Raw genomic sequence first — 20,675 nt, 5'->3', positions numbered from 1 at the left:
TGGCTGGACCGTTTAGATCACTGAAGGATATATAATGCCTTCCATGATAGTTGATGAAAACCATGTACAGGGTTACCCCAAAGGAGCTTGTATTGAAGGATCCACCAAGAGTGGAAGAGCTAGAACAGATTGAGTTTCATTTTGTGAGAAAAAAATGAGGAAAGACAAAGGTCAGAAAGTTCCTCTTGGACTTCGAGAATTGGATGCGAAAGGGATGCCAGAGAAGTACTTCAAGGACTATCCAAATATACTACAATCTTATGAGGAAATGGTTAGACATGATGTATTTAAAGTATGGATATGGATGTCTTGCGATCAAGCAAGAGGGAGGGACGATGCCTCTAGCCCTCTTCATTGTATGTATATTGGACTGGAATTGATCATTATTCTGCTTATAATGATTATTTGAACATGCTCTAGTTTGAGTGGCAACAATGCCCAACAGTCCAAGGAGCATGATTTGTATTTGGGTGGCAACGATGCAAGATGACCCATTGGATGCCAACGATGCCAGAATGAGATTTGTATATGGATAATGGGAGACCGATGCCAAATGACCCATTGGACGGCAATGATGCCAGATATCGTGGACTTCACAATCAGGCGGTCGATGGCCCAGATGACTGTATTGGACTTCAAAGTTAGGCGGTCATTACAACCAGATGGCCGCGATGATTGTATTGGATTTTGCAATCAGGCGATCATTGCGACCAAATGGCCCAGATGACTACATTGGATTTCACAATCGGACGGTCAATGCGACCAGATGGCCGAGACGACTATGGAAGAAGGCTCAGGCAGTCCTAGTGACCAGAAGGCCTTGAGGATAGTCTGAGCGGCGGTCCTAGTGGCCAGATGGCTCAGCATCGTTTTGATGAAACTAGACACGACAATCCATGATCAGGAGGATGATTACTTGTGCACTACATACTGATATATGCTTGAATTTCTTTGACTTTGTGTGCTATTTTTGATGTGTAGACAATGCTTGGATTTATGGCATGTGATAGTCCACTAGGCTCTAGACTACCTGGCCAGTACCTGGAATACCTAGTAGATGCGAATGATGCATACTTGTTTGTTGACTAGCTTGTGTCTAGTTTTTGCAAAAGGTGAGTATGCATTCATTATATCTAACACATGTGGCAAGTTATGAAGAACATGTACCATCAAGAACAAGGACATCGGTCAAAGGAAAGGCATAAAGTCTTAAAGATCATATATGAGAAAAGACCAAATACACAAGAGCACCACATGGGACTAGTACCACGATCGTATGGAATATTTGTATCCCAAAGTTGAGGACAACTATGATATAAGAGAGAGGGAATGCAACTATTTGGCTCTCCAAGCTCTTTTCACATGATGGAACTCATGCCTAGACACATGGACGGATTGATGGATACATAGGAACAGGGTTCCTAAAGCTGACATTGGACAAAGCACCAAGTCTTGGTCAAAAAGCAACAAAAAGCAAAAGGTTAAACTATGTTGACCAAAAGCTAAGGGCACCATTGGAAAGAGCACATCGAACTAGATTAAAAAGCTAAAAGCCGCTTCTCCAAAAAGCACCTCTAGGGCCAAAAAGCAAGGCCCTGAGGCTGTAAAAGCACAAATCAAGAACTTTGGCTATTATTAATAATATTTAAAAGAGAAAAAGCAAAAGCAAGAAGATAAAGCAAAAGCAAAGCATGGCAAAAGTAAACAACCCCATCAAGTATATAAGAAGCTTGCACCCTCTTGGAGATTCATAGAAGACTTTGTGGAGAATCACCTGGGAGAATCATCTTGTGTGAGCAAGGAGCTTCATCAACATCATCTACCTCTCCGCCTACTTGCACCACCCTCCTATGCCCTTGCAAAGCCATCTTTCGTCATGCGCCACCTCTGTAGCGCCCATCTCCATCGGCTGAGCCGCCTCCGCCAGTGCTGAACCTCCACCTCTACGAGCTGAACCACCGCCTCCGCCGGTTGAACCACCAGTGGCGCCTCCCCAGAGCCGCCTACCGCCGCCGCCGCCCAGAGCCCAGCTTTGCCACCACCCAGAGTCAACTACGACGGTGTTTTGCTTATCAAGACTCCTTACAGATTGCGGTACACAGTTTCTTGTGGGATTTTGTGAGCATCAAGTACTTCATTTATACCTTGGTATTAGCCCAGAGTAAGACTTTTATGGGTCATCCTCGTGGTGAGATCGGCATCAGAGTTCTTGTGTCTCGACCTCAACTTCAACCCGACCTCGACATCAGCACTCTTGTTTGATATTGTATTCATTTGTTGTATTGGTCCTGGCTTGGAAGAGCCCTTGGATTGTTCTTGAAATAAAGTCTTAAAAAGGGGGTGAGGCATCTTCCCCGCTCAATGTGGTGTACTCTGCAAGATCTCTATTCCCTTCTCTCTCCACTCTCTCTCTATATCTTTATCTCTTGGACATTGGGCTCACAATGGGGTCACAACATACGGCAAATATTCCAACAAGGTAATCCTACTGTATGAATGTTGCATTGATGTAGAGCCAGTGTGTCACATAGCACTCTAGTGCAGGATGCATGTGACACTCCCTTCTTAGAAAGCTCACCACCATTTCTATGTTGGGTTCTAGGAAAACCTAATGATCGACAAAAATACACAAAAAAAACAACAGTAGGAGGCAATAAAGAGCTCGGAAGAGTGGATATACTACAATGAAGTGATTAAGATGTGTACAACCACAAGTACCCTTAGTACAATCCCAAAATGTAAAACTATAGGTGGCCGAACACAAAATCTCCAAGGCAAAAAACCTCTATGATGTGTACAAGGAAAAAGAGCCCCTGGTAAGTGTTAGAAGTCATCTCCTATCTTTATGTAGACACCAGGGCCTTTGTTGTGGGTGTGCCCGCCCTTGTAGGTGTTGTTCTTATTTTTCCTCACTCCCCGTATTTTTCCCCCATTTTTTCTGTGGCAAGGGTGGCAGCTCTGCGATGGCAGAATGTCCTTTTTTTGGTAGCCGACTGCATCAGTCTTGTTAGTGGTGCTAGCAGACCGTATGTGGACAGGTCGTGGACCTTCTTGGTGCTGGTGGACACCCCTATGAGCTGGCCGACTGGTGTATACAGTCGTGGGCACTTCTGGACTCTTATCGGCTGTCCTACAGCAGGCCGACTGCTGTTTGGGGGCCATATAAAATGGCCCCACACCCCCTTGCCACAGTGTATCATATTCGGGATCTTCTTAGTGTATATAGAGTAGAGTTACACGCCTCTCTCTCCATTACTGTTTTTTCTGCACTTGCTCTTGTGTTTCAAGATTTGGTCATCATCTCCGCTGCCTATTCTGACATGGTATCAGAGCCCTAGGCTCTTGATAGTTCTTGAGGGGAACCAAGGGCCTAATGAAGGGAACAACTATGAGGCCAATCCAAGACTCCAGGATGGTAACCAAGGCCGTCGATCCATTACTCATCATGAGACTGCGGCCTTGTCATCAACAGAGTACCAAGACTTTCAGCAATTCAGACGATTCCTTAGAGATGAAGAATTCCTTGCTTGGAGAGCCAAGAAGAAACGAGACCATAGAATGGCTCAAGTGTTTGAACTTTGAAGGATTCATCAAGGATCGAGCCACCGAAGCCAAAGTAGTTGAAGCTGTTAAAGCGTATCTTCAAGCTAAAGGAGTCTGCAGAAGGATCAAGAGCTACCCGTTCCATTTCTCGTGGAGGAAACAGGGACGCTATTCCTATGTCCACTCTCTCGGATGCAGCATCTTCGGGTCAAGTAAGGGAAAGGAAGGCAAACAAGTGTTCAAGATGGACTTCAAGCCAAGAGAGAAAAGCATCAAGTTTGATGCTTTTCATGGAAAGCGGGATACACAAAAAGCATTATCTTTTGTTAAGCAGTTTGATGCCACTTTTGCATGCATTTGAAGGATGACGCCTTGAATTGGTGGCTAAAAGAGTACAAGAAGGGACCGAGCCAAAGACATGGACCGATTTCAAGACTCTGTTTAACAAGAAGTTTCTACCGCAAACTTTGAAGCAAACGTGCAAAAGGAATGGGATAATTTAAAGCAAAAAGTCCTTACCTTGACAACTTTTTAGTAGTATCATTAAAGTTTACTTCCTATACTCCCATTCAACCACAGATGGAAATGCGTAAGTTTGTGAATGGTTTACAACCTAAGCTTATGCAAGCAGTGTATATGGCTTGTCCGAAAAATTTGGAAGAATCCTTGATGAACTCTCGGCCGGTCCTAGTGGCCAAATGGCTTCGAGGATAGTCTGAGCAGTTTCCCTCAGGAGCCAAATAGCTCAGCACGGTTCCAATGAAACCAGACAAGACAATCCATGAACAGGAAGATCTTTACTTGTGCACTGCATGCTGATGTATGTTTGAATTTCTTTGACTTTGTGTGCTATTTTTGATGTGTGAACAATGCTTGGATTTATGGCATGTGATAGTCCATTGGGCTCCGGACTACCTGCCTAATACTTGGAATATCCAGTAGACGCGAATGATGCATACCTGTTTGTTAACTTGCTTCTTTCTAGTTTTTGCAGGAGGTAAGTATGCATTTCTTTTAACTAATACATGTGAAAGGTAATGAAGAAGTATCATCAAGAACAAAGGTATTGGTCAAAGAAAAGGCATAGATATGTTGCCAGATGAGCAGATATATGGGAAAGACTAGATACACAGGCTCACCAAACAGGTCTAGTACTTGAAAGATATGGATATACTTCAAAAGATATGGATATGCTTGGAACCCTTGCATTTCCGCAGTTGAGGACAACTGCGATATGAGAGAGAGAGAGAGAGAGAGAGAGAGAGAGAGAACTATTTCGGCCTCCTAGCTCTTTTTACATGACGGAACCCTTGCCCAAACACCAGACAGCTGGAAGCAGGCATGGAGACAGGGACCATAAGGTTTACTCTAGAAAAAGCACCAATCTTGGTCAAAAAGCAGAGAAAAGAAAAAACTCAAACTAGGTTGACCACAAGCCAAGAGCACCATCGGCAAGAGGAGACTGAGCTGGACCAAAAAGCAAAAAACCGCTTTTTCAAAAAGCAGCTCCAGGGCCAAAAAGCAAGGCCCGAAAAGCAAAGTAACAAGAAATTTGGAAAAGCTGGTCAAAAGTTGAGCAATATTTTATTATTAAAAGAATAAAGTGGAAAGCAAAGTAAGGGAAAAGCAAAGGGAGAAAGGCAAAAGCAAAAGCATGGTTAAGCTTTTGGCAAAAAGCAGGGTCCTCAAGTATAAAAAGGCTTGAACCTCTCTTGTAGCCCCAGGAGCAAGACCATTGAAAGAGCTTGGAGATCATCGACATCATCATCATCAAGTTCATGGGAGAGTGCGAGAAGATCACCAACATCATCACCTTCATCGCCATCTCCAAGCTATTGTGGCTGTGCACAACCATCTACGTCGCTTCTACCAGCCAGCTGCCGCTTTTAGCACTACTGCAGGTTTGCCACTTTTGTTGCTTGCACCACCCTTGCTTTAAGCTGTGCCACCTGACAAGGCAGCCTGCGCCGCCCACACAACTCCAACCCGATTGCTGCAACCAACATTGCCGCCTTCAAAACCAGAGTTGCCGCCACTGTGCCAACCAATCTCCACTTGCTTATTACTGCCAGCCACCACCTAGTCTTTACTGCTATACATCGCATGCACAGCCAAAGCTGCCGCCATCAGTTATCTATACCGTACAACCACATGGACCGGCTATGGTTCAAACAACTTTGTGTGTTTCTTGTGGACTGCTTCCTTTCCAGTTCGAGGCAACAAATTCTCAGTTGATCCCCATAAGCTTCTTTGTCCACACTTATCTCCGGTATACTTTGCTTGCAGGCTTTTTGGACTTGGATTTGGGTGTGGTACTAGCCTGGTGAGAGGCTCTTGTGGGTCATCCCTGTGGTGTGCTTGCATTAGAGATCTCGTGCCTCGACATCGACTTCGACTTGGGATTCTACATCGGCATATTTGTTTGCTTTTGTATTCATTGTTGTATTGATCCTGGTCAATGTGCCCGTGTATTGTTCCTGAATAAATTCTTGAAAGGGGGCGGGGCTTGTTCCCCACTCAGTGTGGTGTATTGTGCAAAGTTTTCTATCCGTAACTATTTGGTCCTCCTAGCTCTGTTTCACATGATGAAACCCATGCCCGAACACCAGAAAGGTGGAAGAAGGCATGGAGTCAAGGTCCATGCGGTTTGATAAGAAAAAACCACCATTCTTGGTCAAAAAGCAAGAAAAAGCAAAAAGTCAAGCAAGGTTGACCGCGAGCCAAGGGCACCATTAGAAAGAGGAGACTGAGCCGGACCAAAAAGCTAAAAGGTGCTTTCTCAAAAAGCAACTCTAAGGCCAAAAAGCAAGGAATTAAAGCTAGAAAAGCAAAGCAACAAAAGTTGAGTAATATTTTATTAATAAAAGTAAAAAGAGCAAATTGAAAGGCAAAAAAAGAAAAGCAAAGCATAAAAAGGCAAAGCAAAAGCATAAAGGCTTTTTGGCAAAAAGTAGGGTCTCTTACAAGTATAAAAAGGATTGGACTTCTCTATGAACAAGATCATTGAAGATTGAAGGAGATTGTGGAGTGTGTGTGGGCATCATTATGATCATGGAGAGCTTTTTCTTCGCCATCAACACCTTCTCCAACTTGCTTTTCAGATGTACGGTTAGCCCTAGACTTGTATGGGAATATGCATGGGCGATATGGACTCATGTAAGGGCATGTAGGACAGAAATTTCAGAAATCCTAAAAATTTAAAAAACCCTAAAATTGCTCCAAAAACACTAAAAACTGCTTTTTGGATGTTTTTATCGCCCAAAAAACCATTAAAACAGGTTTTATATCAGTTTTCTTGCGAGAAATAGCTTTTCCATGGTTTTCTTCATTGACATGGCTATAGGGTGTTGGGGTAAAGACACTATGCCCACCCTTGTAGTGTGTACAAGCCCATAAGTTATAGTACATAGTACACTTAGTACTTTTAATGTAGTAAGTGCACTATGTGTACTAGTGCAATATACATGTGTGATAGGGGAGTCACACACTCACATCATGAGTTGACTTATCCCCACAACTCTCTCTCTCTCTCTCTCTCCCTTGCTTCTCTGTGTGTATGTCTCCCACACATGAACTCTAACCCTAATTAACTCTCCCATTCAACTGGTATCACAGCCCTAGTTTTAGGGTTTCTACATCGAAGGTCAGCTAGGGTTTGTGCAGTGTGCAGTGACTGTGTGTCCCTGCTGTTGAACCAATCGTATGCAGTGTGCAGTGACTGTGTGTCCCTGCTGTTGAACCAGTCGCATGCAGTGAGCGAGGCAGGAAGTCACCTAGGTTCTGCTTTGTGCGAATTCTAGTCGCCTGTGCGCCTACAAGCAAACAGCTCGAAGCCAGGCTGGGCGAGCACGTGGCAAAAGGCATGTGGGCGGAAAAAGCAGAATGTCGACGGCAGCCTTAGCGCATGCAGGCAGGCTTGCTCGTAGGCGTGGTGGTGGTCCGCGTGAATAAGCGAGGCGTTCCTGGCCACTAGGCGAAGGCAGCAAGGCGTTGGTCGCTAATCGGCTGGCTACAAGGCGAGCTCGAGTGATTGGATGTGCGTATGCAGGCAGACGGGTAGCTCAGCGCATCGTAGCGAACCAATAGGCGAAGGCAAACTGCGGAGCTGCCACATAGTGCAGTACACACGCTGCACGCATAGAGCTTCCGTTGAACGTTCCCGTCGCAGGAGCTCGCGCATCGTTCCCGTCGTCGCAGGAGCTCGCAGGTGCGGTGAACGTGTAGCGATTGGTGGCAACAAGGCGTCGGACTCCTGGCCCCAAGGCGTAGCAAAGTACACCTGCACGAACCCCAGCCAGCAGCGTAGGCTGCTCAGCTGCTGCTGCCCAGCAGCAGCCAGCCATCCGTGAAAACCAGCCCTTGAATGGTGCTGAAAATGGTCCAAATGGACAGCCAGAGATGGCAGAAAATATCCCTATGGATATGCCACAGTTAGAGGAGATACCGGGCATGATTTTTCAGCCTTATGGCATGGAACAGGAGCCACCAATAGGTGATATGCAGGCTGGACAGCAACCTGCAAATGATGGTCATTGGGTACGGAGGTCCACAAGACCCTCTAGAGCCCCTGACAGGTTTGTTCCAGGGGTTGACTACTTGATGCTCACTGACTGTGGGGAGTCCTCATGTTATAAGGAGGCTTTACAGAGGACAGACAAGGCTCTTTGGGAGCGTGCCATGAAGTCAGAGATGGATTCTCTGCACCAAAATGGAACATGGAAGTTGGTGCATTTGCCTGCAGGCAAGAAGGTTTTGCCTTGCAAGTGGGTTTACAGGCTCAAAGTTGCTCCTGATGCAAAGCCAAGATACAAAGCCAGGTTAGTGGCTAAGGGCTTCAAGCAAGAATATGGTGTGGACTTTGATGAGATCTTCTCTCCAGTGGTCAAAATGACCACACTTAGAGCTGTGTTGGCTTTGGTTGCTCATGATGATCTGGATTTGATTCAGATGGATGTGAAGACTGCTTTTCTTCACGGTGATCTCCATGAGGAGATATATATGCAACAGCCAGAGGGTTATGCAGTGAGTGGAAAGGAGAAGCTTGTATGCAAGCTGAAAAAGAGTCTTTATGGGCTCAAACAGGCACCAAGGGAATGGTATCATAAATTTGATACATTCATGAAATCCCAAAATTTAAGGAGAAGTGACATAGATCACTGCTTGTACACCAAGAAAGCTTTGGATGGCAGTCTATTGATCCTCATCTTGTATGTTGATGATATGTTGATTGCCGGGAAATCTCGTAAAGAGATGGATGCCTTAGAGAAGAGGCTGCATCAAACCTTTGATATGAAGGATTTGGGTGATGCAAATCACATTTTGGGTATGCGGATACTTCGGGACAGAAATCAGCATGTGTTGTATTTGTCTCAGAAGAAATACATTGGCAAAGTTTTGCAGAGGTTCAATATGGACGGGGGGAAGAAGACTAGTACTCCTTTGCCTCCATATGTGAAACTCAGTGCTATGGACAGCCCACAGTCAGATAGTGGCAGGGCTGATATGGCCAAGATTCCGTATGCTTCAGCTTGTGGCAGTCTCATGTATGCCATGGTTGCTACTAGGCCGGACATTGCATTTGCAGTGGGAGTGGTTTCTAGATACATGGCCAACCCTGGCAAGAAGCATTGGGAAGCAGTGAAAGGTGTCATGAGATACCTGAAGGGCACACAGGATATGTGCATTTGTTTTGGCAAACAGGATGCATTAGTGCATGGTTACACGGATTCGGATTATGCCAGTCATCCAGATAACCGGAAGTCTACTACCGGTTATGTGTTTACATTCACAGGAGGTGCTGTGTCATGGATATCCAGGATGCAGAAATGCACTGCCTTATCTACTACAGAGGCCGAGTATATTGCAGCCACAGAGGCTTGCAAGGAGGCATTATGGCTATCTCAGTTAGTGGTTGATTTGGGTTATACAGGGGATATTCCATTGTTGCATTGTGACAATCAGAGTGCCATCCAGTTGGCAAAGAATCCTGTCTTTCATGCAAAGACGAAGCATGTGGATGTGAAGTATCACTTCATCAGAGAGGTGATAGAGAACAAGCAAATTCAGCTTGTTAAGATTCATACGGATGACAACCCGGCTGATCTGTTGACAAAGAGTTTGCCTCCGGAGCGGTTTGCTCATTGCAGACACTTGATGGGCATTGGATGAGGCCAGTTTCAGCCTTGATATGGCCTTGTATATTATCATGTACATGCTGATTTTTCTTTTCCTTCATTTAAGGGCACTTTGCCTTTAAGTGGGAGGTTGTTGCTTTTATGTACTAAGTGCACTATGTGTACTAGTGCAATATACATGTGTGATAGGGGAGTCACACACTCACATCATGAGTTGACTTATCCCCACAACTCTCTCTCTCTCTCTCTCTCTCCCTTGCTTCTCTGTGTGTATGTCTCCCACACATGAACTCTAACCCTAATTAACTCTCCCATTCATAGGGAGTTGTGGAGATTACTCATGGAATGAGCGAGTGTTTCTTGGACTTGGACATATAGCTTGGACATGGAGAACTTGGGCATAGAGCTTGGACATGGAACATGAAGCTTGGACATAAACATGGAACTTGGACGTATAGGTTGGACATGAAGCTTGGACATGAACATGGAACTTGGTTATGGAACTTGGACTTGGATCTGGACTTGGACTTGGACTTCGACTTGGATTTGGATTTGGATTCATTGGACTTGGATTCATTGGATTTGGATTTGGATATTAGATTTGGTACTAGCCCGGTGAAAGATACTTGTGGGTCATCCCCGTGGTATGCACAGCATCAGAGATCTCGTGCCTCGACATCGACATCGACATCGACTTGGATATCCTACATCGGCATATTTGTTTGTTTTGTATTCAAGTATTTTATTGATAGTTCTCAAATCTACTTACCAAAGGTTACACTTCATGAAAATCAACTTGTCAGCATTCTTCTCTTGCTTCTCCTTACAAATTCCACGCAATGTCCCAAAACGATGGGAAGAATTGCCTTTTATACTTCTCCATCTTCTAACACTAGGGTGGGTCTTGGCATTGGTTGTCCACTCCATTTACAAAAAGACTAGCCTCTCTAAGGTGCCTAGTTACATGCTATATATATAGATGTAGCACTGCTGCGCCATCTTGACCTCAATGCCGCATTGACCTCATCTGTTGTAACTTTCTTGAGTCTGAGAGAGTTTTTTGTGACCTCATTCATCACATTCGCATCCTTTCAATTGTTCCTATGGGCTCAATTTCGAAGGCGAAATTATGGTCTAGTGTCCACAAGGGAGAGGTCATCATGACCATCGAATCCCATGACTTTGGTTGGATGGTGGCAATCCACCGTGCTCCGTGGTCACTTCCACATTTGATCTCACTGTCCATATGCCTTGGTGCGGTGGTTGACCCTCACACATGACACAACTCATATCATGCAAACTTTCATCCTTAGCTTATATGAAGGGACATTTTTTTAGCACATTGACCATGGACTAGGCAAAACTTTCATTCTCACCTTGTATGAAGAGACATTTTCTGAGCACATTGACTATGGACTAGGCCACTCAAAGGCCTCATTTTTGGCTTGGGCCAAGCATGACCTGCATCTTCATCCTTCTTACACAGCACGGACGGGGCTGACTTCTTCCATGAATGCCCATCAACGGTACCACCTCACATCCAATTTCAAATCATTACTGCATTAACCTTTTCAATGCAGAATCAGCATCGTCCTCCTGCAAAGTGTGAGTGCCATCGATGCTTGACCAAGCCAGCATCACTAGCCATTTACTATCTTGCACAACTGGTTTATAAGGATGGGCAAAACAACACCTAGCAACCCTTATTAGGTTTGTCTTCAAACTTCCTGTGAAAACTTCTTTCTTACATCATCAATTTCAAAAGATATTCTTTGGCAGCACTTTATTTTCTTCCTCATCATTACTCCATGGTACCTCGTGCAGCCACCCAATTGTTTGCATTGCATTCTAATCAGCTCGCATTTCATCCTCTTTGTGTGCCTCCATTTGCATCTCTAATTCAGTAGTATAGGCATCCATCTGATCTGTTATCCATGCCAACATCTCCCTTTGAGTGAATTTAGCCAATCTCGTCACCTGCTCCACTGCATCATCTTGCATGAGTTGACTTTCAAGCACTCTCTCTTCATAGTATTCATCATCAGCAGCAATAATAGGGTGCTTCAACACACATTCGGTGATGTCCAATGATTGATTCAACGGGCTTTATATTTACATTTGCTCCATAATCATCCTTAGCTTCTAGAAAGCTATCAGAACAATCAAAACAAGTAATTTAATCTTCACTTGATAATCCTCTTCAATTTGATACATCCTGCAACTACTTCTCCTAGTGTGTAGACCAACTTTGGCAGGCTATTCCCTTTGATCATGTAGACATTCTCGTCTCTTTGAAAGGCCACCAGCTCTTCTTGCACGTATTCGCTTCCAATATCATTGTCTCAGTCCTCCACTTCCCCATGAATCCTTAACTCAACACATTTTCATTGAGGAGTCCCGTACTCAACACATTTAATTTTGGTAAGCTCGCACATCCTTTAGGGCTTCATGTGAAACAGGTATGTTCCCTAAGTCTTTATCGCTAGGGTTTGATGCATACCCAGATTTGAAGGTATGATGTACCCGCTTTTGCTTTTTGAAGTCACCTAGTGGAGGTAGCGGGTTCATGAGTATAGAGGAAGGAAAAAGAGAATATTGGCAAAGTATGTGTGTCTATGCATGCTAGATATGTGTATGCTTGCCCATAGGACAGGCCGTACAGGTGGGCAGCCTGTTAAAAGCAGCACACAACACAACTGGCCATACAGCACCATGTGCCAGCTGCAGGCAAAGCAGGCTGCATATGCTATAGTTGTGGAGGTCGTTCAGAGGTTGTACGTGTATGTGGGATGACAGGGTTGTCCGTACAGGTCGTCATCCACATGGTAGTTGTCCGTGCAGCAAGAAGCGCATGGCAGACATGGGAGACTTGGTCGCAAGCTGAGGAAAAGTTTGGGAGCATATAGTTTCTGTCTTTTGGTAGCATACAAATTGACAATTATAAGTGTGTTTTTTTAACACTTATGAAAAACCTTGAAAAAAAAAAGGTATGGCATGGCAAAGGGTTAGTATTAGCACTCAGAAAAGTGTGCTTTGGAAAAGCATACGACGAGTGCACAATTAGTTTTTCTGGTAGACATGCAAGTGTTTTGGCCCAACGATATTTTAGGCACTTTTATTAAAAATAGAAAAAAGTCGACAAAAAGCAGACTTGCTTTTCGGCGCTTCCCTTTCTCCTGAGACCAGAGTCCTCCTCTTCCGACTTGACTATGAAGATATGATGCTTTGGTATGTGAACCAGTCCTGCAATTCTAGCCTTATAACACAAGTTTCCTTTTCACTTTCCAAGACCGAAACCCATGAGATTATTTTCTTGATTCCTCTCTTTTCTTTACGTGATGACTCCTTCTCTAGACGTTGATGATCACATGGAACTCTAGGACCATGAGGATAAAGAGCGCAAGACAATGAACGAGCTTAGAAAGCTAAATTTTACGAGCTTGCAATGCTTGCAAGGGCAGATTGAACTCCTCAATCTCTCGCAGCAAAACCTTGGATCTGGAGTTCAGAGATCCTGATATGTTTGCGGATAGCTGGAAGATCCACTAGGTAGAAGGTTTCCTTGACCTAGTGAAAGGAACCTTTGGAAGAAACCCGTTACTTGGACAGATTTTTGAGAGCCGCTTTTGGGTTGGAGTCATCCGAGCTACATATAAGTTTGATGTTTTCGACAAACTCTTTGACTTAGAGATGCAGAGTGTGCCTTTCGACATTTATGTGCCAAAACTTCGTGATGAAACTACATTCTTTGTTCGTAGGCTACCTAATGTTTACCAGATGAGGATATTAGAAAATGGTTGCACAGATGTGGATATATCACTTTGCTGAAATCTTCAAGGAGACTATTGTTGGCATGATTGTCTGAGAAAACCACAAATTGCTCAAGCGAGAGAATTTCACGACTCAATGATTGCTTCTATTAATGGAATAACCTCCACCAAGTACGATGCCTTATCTTTTGTCCCATAAAAATCACACACTATAGACAAATGACACATGGCACATTTATCCTATCCAACCTAAGGGTGGGTTCACAAGTTATGGAACCTAAGGGTGGGTTCACAAGTGCCATAACTTGACCTCATCTTTTGTGGCATTTTATAGGAAAGTTGCAAAGCATAGTCACTAGAAGGGTTTCGTTTGGATTCAAGGTTTCAACTGAGTAACAACAATTTATTCGGTAACTTGCTACTTTTTGACTGTAGCCAATCCTTGTATTTTAAAAGACAATAAAATGTAAAATGTATTCTTCATCCCGTATGGCATGAATGATGAAAACAAGAGCTTTCCTTCAAGGATTGAGGCCGCGCTCATTCAAGCACACAACAAAGAACCATTTCTGAAAGCCATTCAAAATATACATCCGGGCGGGCTGCACAGCCAGTCACAGACAGCTTGAGACTGATGAAGATCAAGGCCAATGACCTTTTACGTGGGAGAGATCCATTCTGGTTAGACAGAAGTTTTAATTCTGATCTTCTGTGATATTCTATAAGAAAATTACACAGCATAGTCACAAGAAGCATTTCATTTGGATTCAGGTTTTCAACGGAGTAATGTCAAATTTATGGCTACTTCTTTGACCGTAACCAATCCTATGATTAAAAGCAAAAATGTAAAATGTATTCTTCATCCCATATGGCATAAATCGAGCATTCCGGATTCAAGCTGCACTCAACAAAGAACAATTCTGAAAGCCATTCCTTGTATGAATAAAAAATAATTACCAGAAACGGAGGAAGGAAGATAGAGCGGTTGCGCTGATAGCAAAGCCCCATCCTTGGCTGCAGCAAGACAGTGACGGAGACTATCATAAGCAACAACATCAGAGTTTTCATCATCATCACAGACACTCAAAGTTGTATTTGATAGCCTGCAATGCCAACAGAATAAAATGAGTTTGCTGCTTTTTCTTCATTTGACAAGACTTTACATAGCTTACAGCCAATGAAAAGGAAAATCTTATTTGGACACGAGTAGGCCTTGAACATGAATAAGGTATCACATCAATCCAAGAAAAATATAAAAAACATTAGAATATCGACCTGCAGTGAATAAGGAGATGAATTAAGAGATAATACTGCAAAGGAAGTGTCACCAGCTGTAGCTGTGAGCTCTCTGATTATTGGGTCACATGGATACCAGGAACATAATGCACAAGCTTTTGAGAATGGAGGATTATCCAATAAAATGAGCTAGGCACCATTGGTATTGTTTATGGATGTAAGTGGACATATATGTAGAACTTCGAACGCGAGGGAACCACCCCTGTCCTAGCGCATTGGTTTTGTTTCTGGATCTAAGCGGACATATATGTAGAACTTGGGACGCGAGGGAACCACCCCCGTGGACCCATGTTCCATGTTGCCAGGACAATGTTCACCCCTATGGACCCTGGGACAATGGTAGTGTGAACATAGAGTAAAATGAAGGGCATTATGGTGTGTTTTATGGTGGCAGATTTTTATAAATGGGAGACACGTCTTATATAGGCTGGACAACTTATCATTTGCAGGCACCTTGTTTTAACAGCCCTTCAGCATGCTGTGTGGCCACTTGTGTGGTGTGCCGTGTGGGTGGTGTGGTGCCTGCATGGGCATCCCCCGTATTCAAATGGAGCCAAAAGGTAAAAAAAGTGGTGTTTTAACTCTTCGCCACCTTCTACAACCCTCCGTACATGGTTTGCACACTTGCTCAACAATCATCCGTGCACGATCTCCGTCTGCTGTACCGTTGGCCGTGCCCCTATAGTATACCCGCCCATGTTCCTTTGATGTCATCTGTGTGTGGACTGTTTGCGTTTCTTCTGGGTTGGTGACCGTGCATCATGTTGGGTTTTATGCTGTGTATGCACCCACAGGAGTGCTAGTGATCATCAGTAGGTTACTGGGGCACTTTTTACTTCAGTTAGTGGAGGTTTTTTCCCCCAGTTTAGTTCATTTTCACTTATATGCAGTTTATAAGTGTTTTGGTCCACCCGGCACATTTATGGCCGGTCATGTGAACACTTATCCTTTAGGGGTCACTATCATGTGGCTTGTACTTCACATTTTTTCTATCATTGAGAAAACTACATCAGTCGTGTTCACTCCCTGCTGGTTTTCTATGCTTGTTTTCTTTCTGTAAACCCTAACCCTAACCCTGTTTAGGTCTTCAATTGGTATCAGAGCTTTGAAGCTCTACACTACCTGCCCGTACACATCAAGCGCCGCCTTTAGCAGAGCATTGAAGCTCTGTGTTGCTGCAGCCCGTACAGCTGTACCAGCCCGTACAATCAATCGAAGTCACCACCTGTGCGCCATCAGCTAACATCTACACCTGCTGCCCATAATCAGCCGCCTTCAGTCGGGTACTACAGTACGCCGCCTATAACGACTATAAGTGTCCTTCAGTCGGGTACAGTGCGCCGCCTTCAGCGCACGTGTACCAGCCACCGGACGTCTACAAATTAAGCGCACGTGTACAGCGCAAGTGTACAAGCCACCGTACGCTTAAGTCTTCAGCGCTAACAATACCACAAGTCGCCGCCTGCAGACACGACAGTGCCTACTGTCACATGAGTACTTGCGCAGCCATACACTTGAAGCGCTGACTGAACCTGCAGAACTGTGGTCGCCTCAGAATCCGTACAGTACCTGCTCGCTTACAGAGGACTGGTCGCCTCAGAATCCGTACAGTACCTGCTCGCTTACAGAGGACTGGTTTCGTGAAAGAACCTGCACAGTACAACAGTCTACGAGTACATTCATCATCTCTCATCTCAGCTGGTAAGCATAACAGGTTTTGAGTTTTGGGCATTTTTATTTTTCTCTGTGAAAAATATACAGGCACAACAGGCAGTTTTTCTAGCAAGAAAAATATACAGGTTTTTAGCACAGTTTGGGTGCAGCCAATTTGGGCATTTTTGGGGCATTTTGGCATTGTGTACGCCATTTGCTGCTCTACTCAGTCATTGGTGCATTAAGCTGCACATTCAGAGGATTCAGAGTGCAGGCAGATTTGGGTGAACTGTATTCAGTGGAGTACAGTTGTTATCAGGGTTTTTGCTTTTGGGTTTTTTGGTAAACAGGTACAACATTGTGCGTAAAGCATAATGGCAAATCAACAGCAAAGTGATGTATTCACATATTTGTCTAAGGAAGACAAATTGGATGGCACGAACTACTCCTTGTGGAGTTTTATGCTGAAAAATGTGCTTGTGGCAAAAGGTCTTTGGGATTTTGTTAGTGGTGATGAACCACGTCCAGGTCCATTGGCTCCAGAGACCCCTCCCCAAGGGGGTGCTCGTGGACGAGGACAACAGGTACAGGCTCCAGGACAGCCATTGCCTGTTCAGAGAACAAATGCTCAAAAGACATGGGATGCCAGGGATGCACAAGCATTGTCACTCATTGCATTGTCAGTTCAGAGGTCCATTATACCTCATATTCGTTCAGCTGGCACTTCACAGAATGCATGGGTGACTTTGGAGCAAATGTATGCTGCTCGTAATGAGGCTAGGATCTCATTTTTGAAAAGAGAGCTGGAAAATCAGAAAATGAATGAAGGAGATGATATGTCTAGCCACTTAAACAAGCTGCAGGATTTGAGAGAGCAACTCATCAATGTGGATGAGATTATTCCTGAGACACAGCTTGTGTCCACCATTTTGCACTCTTTGCCAAGATCTTACTTGGCTTTCCATACCTCTTTGAACCTCAGCATGAGGAATGCTGTTGAACCCCTCAAGTATCAGGAACTTGTTGCTCTCTTACTACAAGAGGAGCAAATGAGGAAGAATATGAATATGAACACAAATGCTGAACAAGCATTTACTACAGGTCAAAAGGGGAAAGGGAAATCTCAGCCAAAGAGTGCAAATCAAAATTCAGGTGATGGTGGTTCTTCACAAGATACCAAGAAAGGTGATGGACAGCCCAAGAAGAAGGGAAAATGTCATTACTGTAAGAAGCCAGGACACTACATCACGGAATGTAGGAAGAGGATTGCCAAAGAGAAGGCAAAGGAAGCTGGGATGTCTGTTAATGATGCTCCTAAAGCTCCTCCAGAGACTGCTTCTTTTGTTGAGGACAGGGATTACTGTTTCTATACATGCAGCTATGATGCCTCTTGGTCTTCACAGGCACTCAGTATGACAGAGCATGCATGTACTTGGTATTTTGATAGTGGTGCCTCAAAGCATATCACATCTCGCAGGGATTTGTTTAGTCATGTTGGCCCTGCCCCTGTTGGCAAAACTGTTCAGTGTGCCAACAATGCTTCATATCCAGTGTGTGGCATTGGGGAGATTCAGCTTACAGCCATTGATGGCTCCATTCTCCGCCTTACAGATGCCTTATATGTACCAGGGATAAAGAAGAATTTGTTGTCCATTTCTTCTTTAGCACATTGTGGAATGCAAGTCCACTTTGATGATGATAAATGCATGGTCAGAGACAAAGCAAATGCCTTGACCTTGATGCTTACTGGTACATTATGTCATGGACTTTATGAGTTGGATGCATTTCAGCCAGTGGATCAGTCTGCTTATCATGCATTCACTCTTACTCCAGCTATGGTTGATGCGGAGTTATGGCATGCTCGCATGGGGCATGTAAATTTTGGTAGTCTTATGCTTATGCAGCGACATAATATGTTTACAGATCTACCTCTCATGGAGAAGCCTCCAGATCACATTTGTGAAGGATGTATTTTGGGAAAAATGCACAGGTTTTCCTTCCCACGTGATCAGGCTCTAAGAGCAACTGCAAAGTTGCAACTTATACACAGTGATCTTTGTGGTCCCATGCAGACGAAGTCATTAGGTGGTTGCTTTTATTTTGCAACATTTATTGATGACTTCTCACGTATATGCTGGGTCTATCCTTTGACACAGAAATCACAGGTATATGATGCATTTTTGGCCTTTGTAGCACTTGCTGAGACAGAGTCTGGATGCAAGGTGAAGACTCTCCGTTCTGACCGAGGGGGGGAATATATGTCACATGTGCTGAATTCTTTTCTTGGGAGTAGAGGTATAAAACATCAGTATACTACTCCTTACACTCCACAGCAGAATGGAGTTGCAGAAAGGAAAAATCGGTCACTCATGGAGATGGCCAGATGTATGCTAAAGGCAAAAAGACTACCACATATCTTTTGGGTGGAAGCAGTAATGTGTGCTTGTCATATTTTGAATCGATGTCCCACAAAGGCATTGGTTTCTATTACTCCTTTTGAGGCTTGGCATGGCCGCAAGCCTTCTGTATCGCATTTTCGTATCTTTGGGTGCCTTGCATATGCACACATACCCAAAGAGTTGAGGAGGAAGCTTGATGATAAAGCCACAAAATGCCTTTTTGTTGGGTATAGCCGTGAGAGCAAGGGCTACAGGTTATATGACCCACTCTCCAGGAAGATATTTATCAGCCGGGATGTGATTTTTGATGAAAAATCAGAATTATCCATGGCTGGTTATGAGGCAAATCAGGCTGAAAATGATGTATTTGAAGGTCTTCTACCCATGGAGTTTCATTCCACAGTTGGTGATCCAACTCATGAGGGTAATGGACAGCCAGCAAATGATGTAGGTGGTGCAGAAATTCAGCAGCCAAATGAGCCAGAAGCTGAACCAAATATGGGACAGCAGGCACCACAGGTCAGACATATACCTAGATGGTATTTGAGGACACTACAGGACAGCCATTTAGAGGGTCCTCTTGCTGGTCGTACTCGCAGGGAGACAAGGACCAATGAGCATGCACACATCATAGATTTGAATCTGGTTATGGCAGCCAGTTTACAGGATGATGATGAGCCTGATTCATTTGTGGATGCACGAGATAATGTGCACTGGAACAAAGCCATGCAGGATGAGATTGATTCTATTAAAAAGAATCAAACATGGGATTTGGTTGATCTGCCCAAAGGCAAGAAAGCCATTGGTACTAAATGGGTCTACAAGTTGAAAAGACATGCAGATGGATCCATTGACAGGTACAAAGCCCGTCTAGTTGCAAAGGGCTATGCACAGAAGAAGGGCATTGATTATGAGGAGACATTTGCTCCTACATCCCGTATGTCGACACTTAGGTGTGTCATTGCATTGGCTGCACATCGTGGTTGGGTTGTTCACCAGTTGGACATAAAGACTGCATTCCTACATGGGGACCTCGAGGAGGAAGTTTATGTATTTCAGCCCATGGGATTTGCAGAACATGGTCATGAGGGGAAAGTATGCAGGCTGAAAAAGGCCTTGTATGGTTTGAAACAAGCTCCACGAGCTTGGTATGCAAAAATAGATGCTTTTCTACTCACTCAGGGATTTGTGAACAGTCCATCAGAGACCACTTTGTATGTGAAGAAAGAAGAGACAGATCTGCTGGTCATCAGTCTTTATGTGGATGATCTCTTGCTCATGGGATCAAATGATGACAAAATTGCAGCATTTAAAGAGATACTGCAACAGACATTTGACATGTCTGACTTGGGCCTTGTACATTACTATTTGGGCATACAGTTTGTGCAGGATAACAGAGGCATTGGGTTGTTGCAATCACGTTATGTTGCTAAACTTCTGGAGAAGTTTAAATTTCAGGATTGCAAGCCTATTAGTACTCCTATGGAGCCTGGGATGAAACTGTCACTACAAGATGACAGTGTTTCCTTTGATGCCACTACATATGCTCAGGCTGTTGGGTGCCTCATATACTTGTGTAATACAAGGCCAGATATTCAGTATGCAGTCTCTCAGTTGAGCAGATTCATGCACAGCCCACGGTTGTCACATTGGCAAGCTGTGAAGCGTGTATTCCGTTATTTGCAGGGTACCTTGTCTCTTGGGTTGCTTTATCCTGAGGGGGGTGACATGCAGTTACATGCTTACAGTGATTCAGATTGGGCTGGTGATTTTGATACCAGACATTCCACTAGTGGGAATTGTTTCTTCCTTGGCGCTTCATGCATTTCTTGGCTAAGCAAGAAACAGACCACAGTGGCCACTTCATCTTGTGAGGCAGA

At 44.2% G+C, this 20,675-nt stretch overlaps 1 protein-coding gene across 1 annotated transcript in view; it reads right to left on the bottom strand.

Annotated features, from left to right (window-relative positions):
- LOC147622420 (putative methyltransferase PMT5) overlaps positions 1-20,675 on the bottom strand; it is a 76,863-nt gene that overhangs the window by 5,749 nt on the left and 50,439 nt on the right. The window contains exon 6 of the mRNA XM_086821973.1: positions 14,405-14,550. Coding sequence (XP_086678099.1) covers positions 14,405-14,550 — 146 coding nt within the window. The remainder of the gene's footprint in view (positions 1-14,404; positions 14,551-20,675) is intronic.

Source organism: Cibotium barometz, chromosome 28 (assembly GCF_041138505.1).
Source record: "Cibotium barometz isolate CiBa-2024 chromosome 28, ASM4113850v1, whole genome shotgun sequence".
Classification (NCBI taxonomy): Eukaryota; Viridiplantae; Streptophyta; class Polypodiopsida; order Cyatheales; family Cibotiaceae; genus Cibotium; species Cibotium barometz.
Note: the sequence above shows the minus strand (reverse complement) of the source record. Positions and strands in the feature narration are given on the sequence as shown.